At 36.0% G+C, this 18563-nt stretch overlaps 1 protein-coding gene across 1 annotated transcript in view; it reads right to left on the bottom strand.

The window, feature by feature from the left end:
* Nucleotides 1-18563, bottom strand: part of ARIH1 (ariadne RBR E3 ubiquitin protein ligase 1) — a 129036-nt gene that overhangs the window by 14722 nt on the left and 95751 nt on the right. Inside the window, exons 6-10 of the mRNA XM_004463732.5 lie at nt 10369-10435; nt 9061-9167; nt 5857-5899; nt 5264-5335; nt 2800-2930 (exon numbers count right to left, since the gene is read on the bottom strand). Of these exons, the coding sequence (XP_004463789.1) occupies nt 2800-2930; nt 5264-5335; nt 5857-5899; nt 9061-9167; nt 10369-10435 (420 nt within the window). The remainder of the gene's footprint in view (nt 1-2799; nt 2931-5263; nt 5336-5856; nt 5900-9060; nt 9168-10368; nt 10436-18563) is intronic.

Here is an 18563-nt window from a genome sequence, read left to right as displayed (position 1 = left end):
TTCTCACAGAACAGATAAAGAATTAGGTATAGGGAAGATAAGTAACTTATTTAAGGTCACACAACTAGAAAGTATGAAAGGTATGCTTTAAATTTATGCCTGTCAACTAAACCCATGCTCTTCACCACTAAGTATACTGCTTACACATTGTTCACTTATGTCTTCAGAATCTTTTAACAGCGATTTAAAGTCTTAAAAGAACAATTTTGAACTTAATTTAAATCTTGTTAAACTGGAGCTACTGCTTCAACTTGTCAAGTTTTTCAGAATATAAATGGTCAATATATTCAATATCCCTCTTTGATGTTACCCCAAAATGTACACAAGATTTTTATATTAGTTTAAACAAGTCATCAATAAAACTGACTAGAAAAGCCATATATACTTACTATATGAATAAAAAGGATGAGGATTAATTCTTCCACCAAGTCTTTAAAGTTATTCCATAAGAAAGACATGAACACAAATAAATTTATCTGTTTTCCTAGAAATGGTCACTCAATCAATCTCAAATATCCCTGCCTGTATTCATGTCCTATTCATGGCCTAGGCTACAAACTTCTCAGCCCATACTGAAATACTTTTCCTGGGAAAACAAAACAAAACAAAACAAAAAAACAAAAACCCAACAACAAAACCATTCCACCAGCCACAATCCTAGTGATATCATTTTGATTCTGGGATTTTGCTTGACAGAAGAATTAAGATGTGGCCCACAGTTTGTGGAATCAATCCCAAATTTTGGAAATTTTGGATTTTATCAGATCACAGTCTATTTTCCATAATTACTCAGAAATAACCTAGAGTGGCTCAGTGAGCTCATCTTAAAGTTTTTAAAGTATTCCCGACCACAATTAATCTGGGTCAAGGAGACATCAATTTCTCCCAGCTTTTGGTTATAAACCCTCTTACCAATAAATTAATTTACTCAACATAGCTCAAAGATCACACTCCTTGACAGAAACAGAAGTTGCCTTCTATTAAATCAACTATTAACATTTCTCTATCTGCACCTCCTTTCCCTATCTGAAATACTGTTTAAAATTTCCATTTTCATGTTTTTGAGATATTTATAAGCTTCAACTCATCCTATCCTTTAAGGCTTTCAAGGATCTTAAGCCCAGGAAAGCAAACAGGATTCACTTATACTTCCAGTTCAGATGATTGATAAAACTTAAGAGCTGTTTTGAGGATTCTGCAGCATTTTCAGATTTCATCAGGAAAGCATGCTGTGCTTTGTTTGCAATGTCAGCTATTGGTAAAGCCAAGACAGAGACAGCATATCTGACACCCGATTCAGACCATTCTTTCTGTATCCATCATTTGTTTTGTACACTAATCAGGTTCCAATACAGCTCATTTAAAATTTGAGTTGTAATCACAGATTCCCTTATACAAACCTATCTCTCTAAGTATTTATTCTTAGCCACTCTCTTCCCCTTTCACTAGGCTTATTTACAAAGGGACAGGGTGAATTTAGCTTCTGGAAACACTCTAATCTCCCAAGTTGCCTTCTTAAAATCCAGGGTACCTGCCTGGCCAAACCTAAATGCACTTCCTTGGCTCTGACAGTGGCAAAATCACTTTTTTCTTAATTCTACTTAACCAATCAGTTTTTACCTGTTCAGAATTAACTTCGGAGAAATAATCCCTCTTGCTATTCCTCTAACATGTATCCAATGAATCTAAAAGGGAAAACCTGCCATTGTCTTAAGTTCAGATCCCCCTCATCTTGTTTTGAACTTGCCATCTCTTCCCCTCCCATTCACTCTCTACAAGGCAACCAGAAGATAATATATGTAGAGCATATAATACAAAGCCTTCTCTATATTACAGATATGATCATGCTACTCCCACTTAAAATCCCTGTGATAATGTCCAAACTACTTTAGGCACCATACTATCTTCGAACTGTTTTTTCCTATTACCCACAACCTATCAGGGGCCACAAACTCAAATGCCAATAGAAGACAGGCAGTTAGCCCGAATTAAGTGAATTGGACTATTTGTTTATTACAGCATTCAGAAATATTTTCAATTTTATCAAGAAGTGTGTTCACTCCCATTTTTCTTGAAACTCAAAAGATCCTCAGTCTTACTGATAAGAAATATATATGGAATAAAGATATTTATTTCTACTAAATGAAAAACAATGGTACTGGTGTGACAAATACAAATGACATTAAGTTTCAGTCTTAGGGGAACACAACAAAATAGAAAGTAAGTGTCCCTTCTAAAGGGCTGCCACTCAGTTCCAGGTGATTGCTGCCTAGCAGGAATGTAGGCCTATTCCTGGGTTTCAAAGGGTAGCCAAAATACTTGGATTTTGTTGGGCAATTCCTCAATATTTAAACTTTGGGACAAAATTTTTATGTAATTGTGTGCAGCATAAATAAAACACACCTGCTGGCTGAGTTACTCCCACAGCCTTCTCGTTTTCAACATTTGCCTTCAGAGATATACTAGACAACCTGATTCTCTGAACAGCATTTACTTTCATGTCACTATACCTTTTGTTCAAGCTGCTCTTTTTGCCCTGCATGTATTTCCTACCACATTAAAAAATAACAATTAGTCTTCCTTAAAGTTCATCTCAATTGTTACTTCCTGTGAAATATGACCAATTCACCTCTCTCCTCCACATCTTCCATATATCTCGCTTTTAACACTGATGATACTTCTATTTATGTAACTCTCAAGTTAAACATTATCTCTATGAAGTAGAAACCATATTCCTAATTTGTGGTACATAGCACATACTTATGTGAACATATTCTTCCCTTCATTTCCCCAACCTACCAGGCAGATCCATGTGGTTCCCAAGGGCCAAGACACACCCAGCAAAACTCTGCTTTACAGTTCTGGTTACGACAGACCATGTGATTACAACCGCCATCCTTCTCAATTGTGACATGACATTTGGGACATTCCTATGAAGAGAAACTATAAAGTTGGTGTCAATGCTACACTAGGTTGTATTACTACCACTGAGGAGAAGCCAGTTCTAGATTCACTTTATTTTAAGTACCATATTATTGTGATTAATCATGTAAAGCTCTTAAAACAGTGTCCAGCACTTAATGAACACTATTAAAAATTAGCTGTTATTATTATTGCTGAGTTTTAAGATGTACAGCAATTTAAAGGGATTTTTTGAAGTGGGGCTGAGATTAAAATATTTTAAATACTTATTTACACAGCATATGGGAGGTAAAATATTTTATTCATGTAAATATAATATACTCTCATTGAATCTAGAAATAATTACTGAGCATTTACTATATCCCACCACAGTTCTCAGTGATTTACATGCATTAACTCATATTCCTTACAGCAGTACTACTACTATTTCAAACATTTATCTGTTTCAAAGCCACAAAGGCAATAAATGATATATTCAGGATTCAAATGCAAGAACTCTCGCCTCACAATCAGGCTTTGACTGGTCAATTCTTTTTATGGCTACTGAATTTCCCAACTTTCTTCTAATTCCCATGTTTTAAATTCTTTTACTTGTAAACCATTTTAAAATGTGCTAAGGAGATCACTTTGTATCACTTCTTCCAAGTCCTTATTTTCTTATTGCTAGTGAGCTAAAATTATTTTCTTCTTCTAAAAATTTTAGAAAAATCAAGATTATTTTTATTAAAACTGTAAGTAAGATGTAAAGTTTGTCATCAACAGTTTTATCAAAATACTTAAAGAAACTACTACTACCCTATTCTAAATACTAGTTTTACAAAGTATATTTAAGGGTCCTGGGACTTTAATAAATAATATTTAAAAATGGAACCACTTTTTCTTTTTTGGGTGGGGAAATCTTCCATTTTCAAAAGAGAATGATTGGATGGGAAATTGTTAAAAATAACAAAAAAGAAGTAACGATGTGCTTTCCTGACAGTAGAGTATATTTAGCAAGGAGCTCTGAGTGACATGAGTTATATTTATCATGATGACTTTCAAAAACCAAACAATAATTTCTAACATACATTCCTTAAAGATCCAGGTATTTGTTACATGCAACAGGACTCACTGTATGCTTTCACTAATGCTTTCTGAGAGAAAGAAAACAGCTTGAAAATATGTATTTATGTTTTTATCTTTTTGGGTAGAACAGAGTACTCGTGGTATAAATTAAATGTTGGCCTTCATGGTTTCACTACTTATTCCTATCATTATCTTGTTACTGAGTAATATAAAAATGCAAAGTCATAACTAACACTGGTCAAACAATTCAAAGAACATTTACAAAGCATGATCCTCACCATGTGAAAATCAATACTAAAAATAAATAGCCCATGAATCAGCCTATCATTCTTCACTGAAGTCATTTCCTACATGGATAGAATATAAATTATAGAACACAAAACTATTTTTTAATAAAGGAGAGATATTTGTGAACTTTTTATTATGACATTGGTTGGACAGACAATTGAGATTTAAATGCTTACTAATCTATCACTAAGGTGATAGAAGAGTACACAAGATTACTTCCATTTGTAAGACATTTTTGTCTTGGGTAAGGAAGTGGTTCATGGTCATAAAGAGACTGAATTTTGAAATTAGTATCATGAGCAATATACTTTTCAAAACAACAATAACAATAAGAAGGCCAAGGGATACCCATATTACCACAATATTTCTATTAATATTACCACAGTATTTCTATTTCTCAGGAGTCAAGTTTCTTAGCAAATCATATTTTACAAGTTTACAATGAAGTGAAATTTGAAGAAACTTTGTTTTAAGTCCAGTTACAATATTAAAACCTAACAGATGCTTGGTGTTCTACTCAAATCCTGCCCTAAAGAAATGAATGACTCCTAGGTAAGCACTGGGGACTTTTCAAGGCAGATATGTAAATTAGTCTAAGAGAACCAAGCTGGGTAGAGTAATCTCTACAAGGCATTTGTCAGTAAAAGGTAACCAAGAACAAAAAGAAGAGACATTACCAGACCCCAGGCTAGAGAAACTAATGTTCTTCCTATAGAAGAAAACTTCTAAAGCAGAGTACTAAACATCCTGCAGAAGAGTACTCAATATATTAAACTACTCTTTAAAAAAAAAAAATCCAAAATAAACTCAAACTTAGTAAAATAAAGGAAAATTGACATTATTAAATAGGCGATTGTTTTTGGAATAATTTAATGGAGAAAAAGGTGAAAACAAGGTCCTAAATAAGGTGAAGTTACTGCTTTGGTAATGCTGATGCACCTATATTTAATAGTTTCATTATCAGGAGTTGCTAAAGCTAAATACTAACCTTTGTGTTGGCTGCAATCCAATTGGAGGTTTCACTGTCATCATCACATTTTTTAATCCACTTCTTTAACCACTGTTTGAAAACAATAACTGTTAGGATACAACAAAAGACTTAAGAAAAAGGATAGCAAATTGTGTTCAGCATTTAACTAGTCAAGCTTAAATATAAAAAAGCCAAACCACAAGATTATCACTGGGCTTATTTCTTATTAAATACGGGAAATCCTTTAACCTTTCATATGCAATATATATAAATTCAGCCAAAGGAAGACTTTCTCTGGCTGAAGCTGAGTGGGGAACCTAGAGTTTGAAAAGAAGCTTAGCTCCAAGGTTGTTAGTGCCCTCAGCTAATTACAAAGGCTGCCAAGGGAGGTGCCTTAATTTGGTAATATTGAGCGGACTTATTTTTATCTTCTCTTTATAGTAAGGAATAGTCCCTGGATATCTGTAACCATCATCTGAAGTAAAAAGGGCAAAGTAAAATCTTCTATATACTAAAAGGACAGATAAAATTCTGGGCTGTAATTTTTAATCATCGAGTCATAGAAGAGGCCTGTTGCATTATTTAATAATAAAAAGGCCAGACAAACTCACCTTACATTTAACAGGATCATGCCAGTTTTCTCCACAGTTAAAGCTGTTAAGTAACACAAAGAATTAATTGATTACTTAAGTAATCAAACCAGCCATGTTCATGGTTTCAGTTTCCTCAAAATTTTCTCCAGTTTTAAGTGAGCAACAAATGCAAAGACAGGAATCATGTCTATTTTATAATACAGTAAATTATCCAGAATTTAGTATTATGACTAGCATATAGCGGACCCTCAATCAAGTGTATGAAATGAATAAATGGACTATAAGCATGAAAATATGCCTTGATGACAACTTCATAATTGCCTATCTAAACAACTACCAGACTGTTAAAACAAAAATATAAGTTTCATTGGAACTCTATTTTTCTGATAGTCTCACTCTATACATTGATTATACATAATTTAATACTAATGCACAGCACACAAAATTAGGAACGCAAACATCTTTCTTTGCATAACTCTAATAAATAAACCTCAGCCCTCTAGAAAGAAGTCACATTAGACAAAATATAGAACAAAAGAGGAACTAAATATTCTCTAAGAATGTATTAACTTAATTCATTTCTGTTTTCTAGGCTCACAGTATATGCAGTTGTGAAAAACAGGTATAAGTTAAGAATAAACACAAATGTTTAAGAAAAAATAACCAGAGTACTGGCTAATTAACTAAATACATAATTTAGGAAAGCCAAAAATCCTTTGCAGAAGAGAGAAACAAAATAGTATCAGTTTAAATGAAGTAAAGATAATGGCTAATTCTGGAGGAGATGAGAAATGGGATAGAGCAGGGAACCAGGGAACTTCAAATGATTCTGTCATATTTTATTTCTTTACAAAAACAAATAAAACATCAATTTTGGTTAAACTGAGTTATAAATCCATTGGTGTTCATCATTATCTTGCTATTCTCTATCCTGAAATGTTTTAAAGTAATACATTTGAAAGTAGGTAGGGAATCATTCAGATGTCACCTTTTTACTACACGGTAAACTCTGAAACAACAACAATACACATTTAAACTTAGAACTGACTATCAAAAAAGCATGGATTTTACTCATATTATTACATGTCTTAGTTTACCTACCCTTTGTGGAAACATTATTAATGAGGTTTAATTCTAATTCTGTAAATGCTTGGGGATAAAAAGGCGTAGAATATCATTAAAATATCTATCTCTAACTCCAGAGCCTGTTGGCTTGATTTGGCTTCTCATTCCTAAAAGATCCTCAGAGGAAAAGAAGAACATCTTAACTCCCTAATATGTGGCACTGGAAATTTCCAATTAAGTATAATCTAGGATTTAATGGCTAGAGATATACTATAGAATTCCAAGGGGGAAGTGGATTTGGCTCAACTGATAGAGCCTATCACATAGGAGGTCCAGGGTTCAAACCCAGGGTCTTCTGGCCCGTGTGGTGAGCTGGCCCATGTGCAGTGTAGATATGTGCAAGGAGTGCCGGGCCATGCAGGGGTGTCCCCCGCGTAGGGGAGCCCCACACGCAAGGAGTGTGCCCCTCAAGGATAGTCGCCCCATGCAAAAAAAAGCACAGCCTGCCAACAAGAATGCAGGTGGACACAGAAGAACACCCAGTGAATGGACACAGAGAGCAGACAAGGTGGGGGGGGGGGGATAAATAAGCTCCTTAAAAAAAAAAGAAATCCAAAGGACCAGATTACCAAGAAAGCTGGAACAGAGCAGTCATAGAAAAAATTAAAAATCATACTTAATCAACCCTGTATCATCTTTCTAAATTTACCTGTACGTTATCTTTCTAAAAGTTAAGAATAAACATGTCAGTAAAATAAATAAAATATACAAAACTAAATTTTTTTATTTCCTAAGATATAATCTGAAAGTAGAACCAAACATAATTCTGACAAAACAGAAGAACTGAGCTCTTGTCTCAGATCTGTAAATTTGTTGACATATAGGTGCTTATATGAAAATCTGTTTAAGAAATGAGCAACCACTGTGGAAAAGTTTGGCAGTTCCTCAAAGCTAAACAAAGAACTACCATAACACCTGGCAATCCAACTTCTAGGAATATAACCAGAATAATTAAAAGCAGGGACAGATATTATTATACCAACTTTTATAGCAGCATTATTAAAAATAACCAAAAGGTGAAAGCAGCCTAAATGTCCATCAGAAGATGAACAAAAGGTGGTATATACATAAAATGGAATATTCTTCAGCCATAAAATGGAATGAAGTTCTGATACATGCCACAACATGCATGAACCTTAAAGATACCATGTTGTTTGAAATAAGTCAGCCATAAAGAGTCAGCTATTGATTGCATGAGTCCACTTATATTAAGGAACAGGAATATACACATTCATAGAGACAGAAAGTAGATTATAGGTTGGGAGGGACAGAAGAGTAGGGGGAATGGGGAATTAATGGTAGAGGATTTCTGATTGGGGTGATAATAAAATTCTGGTACTGAATGGTGGTGAAAGTAACACACATTGTGAATTAATATGAGTAATCCCACTGTATGGTACACTTGGGAGTGAATGAGATAGTAAAGTTTATGTTTTCACATTCAAAGAAAAAAAGGAGAGAAACTAAAAAGACACAAAAGGACATTATTGGGGTATCTGAAGAAAAAAAATACCTGGAATATAAACTAAGCAGTATTATCAATGTTAAACTTCCTGAACTTGATAACTGAACTTAAAGTGGTAACATAAGTGCATATCTGTGTTTTATTGTTTTTTAAAATACTTAAGAGTATTAAATGTTCAAAGAAAATTATGGATATAATCTACTCTCAAAATGTTTAGTAGATGGATGGATGGGTGGATGGGTGGGTGGATGGATGGTTGGATGGATGGATGAGAGGGAGGGAAGAAGAAAGGGAAGATGGATTTGGCAAATGTGGCAAAATGTTAAAAGTCGTTGGATCTGGATATCTCGGTGGGTGTATACTGAAGTTCTCTGCATGGGTTTTGTATAATTTTTGCAACTGTCCTGTAAGTTTGAAATTACTTCAAAATAAAAACTTAAGGAAAATTATGTAAGAAGTGACTTTTTCTTCTATTTCTTATTTAAAAGAAAATTACACTATTTTAAACCAGTATTATTCATACCCCCCTGTCTGAGGTAAGCAATTTTTCTTGTACTATTTTACTGCCAAGAAAAAGAGTAGAACTGGAAAAGCTTTGTTCACAATTCCAATTTAGGAAATCACCTGCTTACCAAAATTGACGTCCACATTTGCAGCGAACAGGTTTAGCATCAGGATATTGGACTTTAACAACATGGTGGCAATCTGGGGCCGGACACCACTTTAACAGTCGATTGCACTAAAACAGGTTGGAGAGAGAGAAAAAAAAAAAGATGCAAGATTTCCTAGAACAAAAACAATTATTTATATTGCTTCCTAGTACAAGGGGGAGCATCCACTTGAGGGGCAAAGGGATGATGGCGACATGAGCATATTAAAATTTGCCAACAATATTTAAGTTTCCATGGCACTACTTTTGCATATACTGTTTTTCCAAAATTACAGATCTCCTGAAGATCTGATTTTATAAAACAGAACCATGGCTTCAAAATTCCACTGAGATACTTTAAAATAACAACTCATTTTGTGACCATTATTGGGTTTATTGGATTTGTTTATGATTCTATTTCCGGGTAACTTTTATAAAATGCAAGAAAGCCAGATGCTACAGAATAATTCTTATTGCTTCTAAGAGCAAACACCAGTTCCTAAGCCACAGGCAAAACTGCATTTTAGTTTCAGCAAAAGAAATAAAACTTTTGCAGTATTTTTATTATGGAATCAAATGTGGCTCAAGGGATAATCAGCATAGGACCTCAAAAGTCCACTGTCTATTTTAAAAATTATATTATTCTTGTTTTCTAGAAGATCTGACCTTCAGTTTAATCCATAACAAAAATAAAAACTACCTTTCAAAATCCTAAATTACACTGATGCTCTTTTTGGCTTTGCAGGCCTCACGGTCTCTGTAATAACTCTCAACTCTGCCAATGCAGTGCAGAAGCAATCACAGACTAAATGGGTGTGAGCATGCTCTAAGAAAACTTCACAAAACTTTACAAAACACCAGGCCATAGTTTGCCCACTTCTGCTCTAAGAAAGAAATGCAATGAAAATAAATAAATTTAGCATGTTTTAATTAACAAGATTTACTGGAAATGGAATTTAAAACAAGCAGAGAAATATGTAGGATCAGAATCCCAAATATGATTAAACATGATATGACTTATAATCTGCTACAATTCTCCACTAGGGATAAAGAAAAATAAAAGATGAATACTGCAACAATTTTATTATCAAAGCTTAAGATAAGAGAGCTCTACTTAGTGGTCTGTCACAATCCTTTGAAATGTAAAAAATGTGTGGTTCAAAAATAAAAGCCATAACTCAAGTTTATGATGAGTGTTTCTTACTGTTGAGAGTAGAAGAAAATCAGCAATATTTCTATTAACAAACAATCCCTTTCATGAAAGGAAGGTAACCTTAAGAAAATCACTTACCTCTACAAAGCTATTGGTTATTAAATGCTGATACTTTAACTTAACTTTTGAATCTGTGATCAGGCGCCTGAAATCAAAGAATTAAAGTTTATCAGGAAGGTTATTTTCTACATTTATAAAATACAATTTTAATTGTTTATCTCTGAGTATACAAATTGTCATTAAACAAAAATGCTGAAATCCTCATATGTTGTCAACAAATATAACTGTAGTAATCAAAACATTACTTTCAGAATTTCTACAGCTTTATTTTGATAGCCTCTCCCCCCCCATTGTTTTTATTCTGTTCTTTTTTTGATGTGATCAAAGTTTCCTTGTTAATTAAAAAAAATGAAGAAAAACTAAGAAATGCTTAATCATATTCATCTTATAATATTAAAACCCATATTTTTTAACTTTATCGTTGATAGAGTAATTTCTTTGCTTTTGCTACAAAAATATTACAATATTAACTATAGTCTATAAGTCACATTAGTTATATTTTTGCCATATATCACCCTATTCTTAACATCTTTTAAGTAGAACACTCCTGTATTTTTACTACTAACCAAATTGCCAAAATCAGTTAAACAGTCCCTAGATTATCCTCCAGCTCTCCTCCAACTAACGCTAACATCCCCAGACTGTTTCAGCCACAATAACATCCATAAATCAACTGTTTGTTACACTCATAATAATATGCTACCATCAACTCCATTTATTATCACTTATTTACAACTGACCTTATTAAACATTCTACATATGTACAGCATCAGCTCCTGCTTCTCAACCCACATTCCTTCTCCTAATGACCTACACTCCATAGTCCAACTCCACAAGTCTACTCACAGTATTTAGTTTGTATCACAGAGAACATACAATATTCATCCTTTTCTGTCTGGTTTATTTCATTGAACAATGTTCTCAAGGTTCCGCCAGTTGTCATGTGCTTCCTCTTAATTTCTTCTTATAGCCTAATACTATTCCATCTTATGTATATACCATAATTTGTTTATCCATTCATTGGTTGATGGGTACTTAGGTCAACTCCATTTTTAGCAATTGTGAATAATTATGAACGTTGGTATGCAAATATTTGTGTCCTTCCTCTCAGTTCTTCTGAATATATTCCTAGTAGCAGGATTGCCAGAGCATATGGCAGTTCTATATATAGCTTCCTGAGGAACCAACAAAATGTCTTCTACAAACAATGTTCCTTCCATTTTACATTCCCACCAACAGTGAAGGAATGTTTCTATTTCTCCACATCCTCTCCAGCACTTGTTGTTTTCTGTTTTTAAATAATGGTTATTCTGTAAAGTGTCAATTTGTTGATCTTCTCAAAGAACCAACTTTTGGTATTTTTCATTTTCTCTATTGTTTTTTTCTTCCTCAATTTCATTTATTTCTGTTTTGATCTAATTTATTAATTCTTTCCCTCAGCTTGGTTTGGGATTAGTTTGCTGTTCTTCTTCTAGTCCCTCCAGGTGTGCAGTTAGGTCTTTAATTTTAGCTCTTTCTTCTTTTTTAATATAAGCAATGACAGTTATATATCTCCCTGTCAGCACTGCCTTTGCTGTATCCCATGAGTTTTGATATGTTGTGTTCTTCTTTTCATTTATCTTGATGTATTTACTTATTTCTTTGGCAATTTCTTCTTTGACCCACTGATTTTTTAAGAGTGTATTGTTTTATCTCCATGTAATTTTGCATTATCCCATATTCTGCCTATTAATTTTCCACTTTATTCCAATATGATCAGACAAAATGCTTTGTTTTAAAATTTATTGAGATCTGACGTCTGTCCAAACATAGTCTATCCTGGGGAAAGACCCATGGGCATTTGAGAAGAATGTGTATCATGCTGCTTTAGGGTATAATGCATTACAATTATCTATTAGGTCTAGTTCATTTATCTGCTTTCTTTTTTTTTTTTTTTTTTTAAAGATTTATTTATTTATTTAATTCCCCCCCCCCCTCCCCTGGTTGTCTGTTCTTGGTGTCTATTTGTTGCGTCTTGTTTCTTTGTCTGCTTTTGTTTCTTTGTCCGCTTCTGTTGTCGTCAGCGGCACAGGAAGTGTGGGCGGCGCCATTCCTGGGCAGGCTGCACTTTCTTTTCGCTGGGCGGCTTTCCTCACGGGCGCACTCCTTGCGTGTGGGGGCTCCCCCACGCGGGGGACACCCTTGCGTGGCACGGCACTCCTTGCGCGCATCAGCACTGCGCATGGCCAGCTCCACACGGGTCAAGGAGGCCCGGGGTTTGAACCGCGGACCTCCCATATGGTAGACGGACGCCCTAACCGCTGGGCCAAAGTCCGTTTCCCTGCTTTCTTATTTATCTTTTGTCCAAATGTTCTATCTTGCTAAGAGTAGTGTGTTGAAGTTTCCAACTATTATTTTAGAGACATCTATTCTCCCTTCAGTTTTGCCAGAGTGTATCTCGTGTATTTTAGGAAACATAAGTGTCAGGTGCATAAATATTTATTATTTCTTCTTGTTGAACTGCCCCGTTTATTAATATATAGTGACTTCTTCATCTCTTTTAACAGTTTTGCATTTAAAGTCTATTTTATCTGATATTATTATAGCCACTCCAGCATCACAGTCTCTGGTAGACAAATACATAGCATGATGAGCTATCAGTCTATGTCTTTTGATCGGGGAGTTGAATCCATTAACACTCACTGTTACCACTGTAAAGACTTTGTACATTTTATCCCCTGGCTTTCTACATCATATCTTACTAATTCCTGTCTTTTCACCCTTTCAGTTTCTCTGGCTTAAAGTCTTCATTTCTATACCCTTTTCCAGTCCTCTCACACTTGTCTTTTCCTTCCAAGCTGTAACACACCCTACACACCCTTTAATAGCTCTTGTAGATCTGGTCTCTTGATAGCAAACCTTCTCAGTTTTTGTCTATGAAGACTTTAAACTCACTTTCATTTCTGAAGAATAGTTTTGTTGGACGAACGATTCCTTGCTGGCAGTTTTTCTCTTTCAGTACCTTAAATGTATTGTACCACTGCCTTCTCACCTCCATGGTTTCTGATGAGCGATCAGCATTTATGCTTTCTGAGGTCCCCTTATAAGTGATACATTACTTTTCTCTTGCTGCTCTCAGAATCCTCTATCTTTGCTTTTGAAATTCTGAATAGTAGATATCTCAGAGTAGGTCTGTTTGGATTTTTTTCTATTAGGAGAACGATGTTCTTCTTGAATATTGATATTCATGTCTTTCACAAGGTTTAGAAAATTTTCAGCCAGCACTTTGCACTTTCTCAAATATTCTACCACCTCTCTTTCTCTTCTTCTTGGACACCTATAATGTGTATATTTGTGCATTTTGTGTTGTCACTCAATTCCCTGAGACCCTGTTCAATTTTTTCTTTTCTTTTTTTGTCTGTTCTCTAATTTTTAAGTTCAGATGTTTTGGCCTCAATTTCGCTTATTCATTCTTCTGCCATTTCAAATCCGCTGTTACAGGTCTCTAAAGTATTATTTTAAAGATTCATTTATATCTCCCACAACTCATTGTTTGCACTTGCTGTCTGCTCTCCGTCTGTTGTGTGTTCTCTGTGTCTGTTCATCTTCTTTTAGGAGGTACCAGAAACCGGACCCGGGACCTCCCAAGTGGGAGAGAGGCACCTGACTGCCTAAGCCACATCTGCTCCCTGCTTGTTATATCTCTTGTTGTGTCTCCTCATTTCATTGGCTTGCCACACCAGCTCATTGTGTCAGCTGTCTTGGCCATCTTCTTTAGGAAGCACCAGGAACCAAACCAGTGACCTTACATGTGGGAGGGAAGTGTTCAAATGCTTGAGCCACATCCACTCCCTGTAATGTACTTTTAATCTCATCCATTATGTTTTTTGTTTGCTTAAGTTGTTAAGATTTTTTTTGCAGGCTTTCAAATTGTTCTTTATGCTAAAACAGTATCATCTTAATATCCCTTATCTCTGTAGTCATATTTTCCTGTATCTCCTTATATTAAGGAGATCTGTGCGTACATCATTGATTAGTTATATATATTTTTTTAGTTTATAGAGCTTAAAAAAAACTTTATTCCCCACCCCCTGCCTCCCTATTGTTTGCACTTGCTGTCTGCTCTGTGTGTCCTTCTGTGTCTACTTGTTTTCTCTTTAGGAAGCAATCCTGGGAACTTCCAGAGAAGGAGAGAGGCACTCAATCATTTGTGCCACCTTACCTCCCTTGGTCTGCTGTGTCTCTTATTGTTGCATTATCTTGTTGCACCAGCTCTCCACAGGGCTAGCACTCCACGTGGGCCAGCTTGCCTTCACTAGGAGGCCCCAGGAATCGAACCTGGGACCTCCCATATGGTACACAGGAGTCCAATTGCTTGAGCCACATCCGCTTCCCTGATTAGTTGTCTTAAATCCTGTCTCTAATTTGGATTCTTTGATTGTTTCTTTGGCTGGGCCTTATGTTCCTGTTTCTTAGTGTGGCTTTTTAGCTTTTGTTGCTTTCTAGGCATGATTATGTTGATGATTTTACTCTTGATCAATTTCTCTCTCTTGCCTAGTGGTTTTATTTCACAGGTCTTCTTTAATTTTTGGTTCGATTTTTTCTAAAACTTAAAATTTTTCCTGTTTTATGTTATGGAAACAGAGTGAGGGAGCTAATGGAGCACAGACCAGATCTTGGGTGCCGAAAAAAGGGAGGAGAAACAAGCCTTGTATTCCTTCACTTTCCCAGTTGACCAGCAGACGGCGCTTTTCCACAATCCCTCCCATGGCAATGAATCTTTCAGTTTCCATTAACTAGCTCTTCTGAACCAGGGATTTGAAAGTGAGTTATGGTAGTCATATTCGCCGAAAAGAAACCACACTCAGCCCTCAGCCACATCTTTGCTCTTCCCAGCAAGGAATATGTTCTTTCCCCTCTCTCCTGGCCCCACATTACCAAGGCTTTTCACCTCAGGAGTGGGGGATGGGCAGCATGCCCAGCTTTAGGGGCAGCCAATCATGATTTTCCCTTTGACTTCTTCCTTTCCATCTCTCCTTCCCCAGTCCTTCCTAAGGATGCATTCAGTACCCTCCTAGGTCTGCAGGTCCCCCAAATGGCTCCCATGGATGACTCTATACTTCCTCCCCTATTTTGCAAGAGAGCTGCATCCTGCCTGAGCTACTACAATGCCATCTTCCTTTTACTCTATTCTATTTTTACTACTATTTCCAAGTTTAGGTCCCTTTCAGACTTTCCTGACTCTGGATATCATGCTTTAAGATACCAATTTTCTGGTATTTGGACTTGGCCCAATGGTTAGGGCATCCGTCTACCACATGGGAGGTCCGAGGTTCAAACCCCGGGCCTCCTTGACCCGTGTGGAGCTGCCCCACGCGCAGTGCTGATGCGCGCAAGGAGTGCCCTGCCACGCAGGGGTGTCCCCCGCGTAGGGGAGCCCCACACGCAAGGAGTGCGGCCTCATGAGGAGAACCGCCCAGTGCAAAAGAAAGTGCAGCCTGCCCAGGAATGGCGCTGCCCACACTTCCCGTGCCGCTGATGACAACAGAAGCCGACAAAGAAACAAGACGCAGCAAATAGACACAGAGAACAGACAACCAGGGGAGGGGGGAAATTAAATAAATAAATAAATCTTTAAAAAAAAAAAAAAAGATACCAATTTTCAGCCACCTCCCCTCACAAACCAGTGGTGTAAAATGAAAGAGATGTTACTGACAAGGATGTTAACAAATGGATTCAGGTTTTGTGATAACTAAAGCTTACTTGTAAGGTCCTTCTTTTTCAGAGATGTCTTGTATGAATTTTCCATATATGCTACTGATTGCAACCTGGTTTCCCATTTCCATGTAGAACACACTATAATTAATATCTTTTAGAGCTTAAAGAGGCCCATGAAAGTAAGGAACTCTGATGCCTGAATTATATTAGTTTCATGGTGAACACCATTCTAAGAAAATGCTGTCAAAAAGCCAAGAAGAATTGTATCAACTACTGTATGTGCACAATCCAACTGCATTAAAATCTTTAAAATGTCCAAGAAAGGTTTTTATGATCTGGCCCCACCTATCCCTTGAGCCTCTTATCCCATCACTCTCCTTCCATAAGACCTCACTTTTGGGGTACTTTCACTCACATAAAGAAGGAAATAAAAATCACCTGTAACCCCATCGGCTGGAATAACTATTCAACGTTTTTATATATCTGGATGTATTTTTTAAAATGCATGATATATTACTTTTAAAAGAGAATGTATTCAATATAGTCTTATATCTTAGGTTTTTCTCTCTCACTAGCATAATTATAGGCATTTTCCACTGCCATTAAGATAATTCACAAATATTTATAATCTTGGGGCTGGGGATTGAACCCAGGACTTCATACGTGGGATGCCAATGCTCAACCGCTGAGCCACATCAGCTTCCCTGAATCCGGTTTTTCGTTGTTGTTGAGGCACGAGGAACCAAACTTGGGATCTCCCATGTGGGGACGGGCATTCAACTGCTTGTACCCCATCTGTTCCCACAAATCATTTTTAATGGCTGTATTACATTTCACCATTGTCCAACTGTTGAACATTTGGAAAGGAGGGTTATGACAATGTGACCAACATCTTTATAAATAAATCATTGCTCAAATTTCTAGTTATAAAAATAAATATAACATTTTCTGTCATCTGAAGTCATCTAATCATGATCAAAGGTCAAGATGATCACACAGTCATTCTCGATTCGTCTGTTGCTCTCATACCTCATAACTAACAATGACTACTTTGAAAACATATACAAAAATCAACCATTTCTCACTCTGTTGGTCTAAATCACCATCATCTCTCATCTTGACTGCTGGAATAGTCTTCCAACCAATCTCCCTCCTTTTTTTAACACCAAAAGTCAGAGCAATCCTCTCTATGTTACCCAACTGCTCAAAACCCTCTCATGGCTCTATCTTAAGAGTAAAAGCCAAAGACATTTTACTTTATAATGCCCTATAAAACAAGCTACTTTATAATGTTCCTATAATGATCCTTTCCTGCCACCCCTTCAATTTGTTAGTTTATATTTAGATAGTTCAAGAACATCTTTAAAAGTTAAAATTAATAATTTAGTATACGCCTAACTACTTTTCCTTAATAACTAGGAAAACCTGACAAATTGTTTCATTTTGCATTTCAGTGAAACTAGGAAATAATTTCAGTGTGAATTTAGCACTGATCCCCATGGCATATTTTAAAAGATGATATTTTATAACTTTTGAGCTTAATTTCCTAACTAGAATGTGAAAGCCAATGCTTTTTTCTTTCCTTATGGAGAAACAAGAGGCCTGAATTTATTCACTCTGAAACACACAAGTTGAAGGTCTCATATTTCCAAAGCATTCTCCATAAATTCTCCATGTACTGCCTTAAAAAGAAACACAAGCTAGGGATAAGCAAATATTTCTTAAGTAGCAATCATAATAAATGGGGGAGAATGATGAATTAGACTCCATTAAATTGAGAATTTTTATTCATTAAAATAAATCACTGAGAGAAAGAAAAGGAAAACCACACACTGGCAAAGGACAGTTATAATACATATATCTGAAAAAGAAGTCAAGTCAGAATATTTAAAGAATTCTTACAAATTAATTTTTTAAAAAGACAACAGCTTCCCATATAAGAGGTCCTGGGTTCAATCCCTGGTCCCTGGTATCACAAAACAAAACAAAACCACCATAATAAAATATCCCTACACTTCCAGCAGAATGGCTAAAATTTTAAAGAGACTGACTATACAAAAGTATAGGTGAGGTCTTAAAGTCTCATATATAGCTAGAAGGAGTATGGAGTTTAGATACTACCACTTCGGAACTGTTTGACAGTATCTATTAAAACTAAAAATCCTACTCCTAAGAATACACCCAGGAGAAATTAATGCATGCCCACCAAAAGATACATATCATATTATTCTTGGCAGCTTTTTCAGTCTTCAAAAGTCAGTCAACCAGGGAAGTGGATGTGGCTCAACTGATAGAGCATCCACCTACCATACAGGAGGTCCAGGATTCAAACCCAGGGTTTCCTGGCCTATGTGGTGAGCCGGCCGATGCTCGGTGCTGCCTCACACAAGGAGAGCTGCCCTGTGCAAAAAGTGCAGCCCACCCAGGAGTGGTGCTGCACACATGGAGAGCTGATGCGACAAAAAAAAGACACAGATTCCCATGCTGCCTGACGAGAATGCAAGTGGACACAGAAG

Source organism: Dasypus novemcinctus, chromosome 3 (assembly GCF_030445035.2).
Source record: "Dasypus novemcinctus isolate mDasNov1 chromosome 3, mDasNov1.1.hap2, whole genome shotgun sequence".
NCBI classification, from domain to species: domain Eukaryota; kingdom Metazoa; phylum Chordata; class Mammalia; order Cingulata; family Dasypodidae; genus Dasypus; species Dasypus novemcinctus.
Note: the sequence above shows the minus strand (reverse complement) of the source record. Positions and strands in the feature narration are given on the sequence as shown.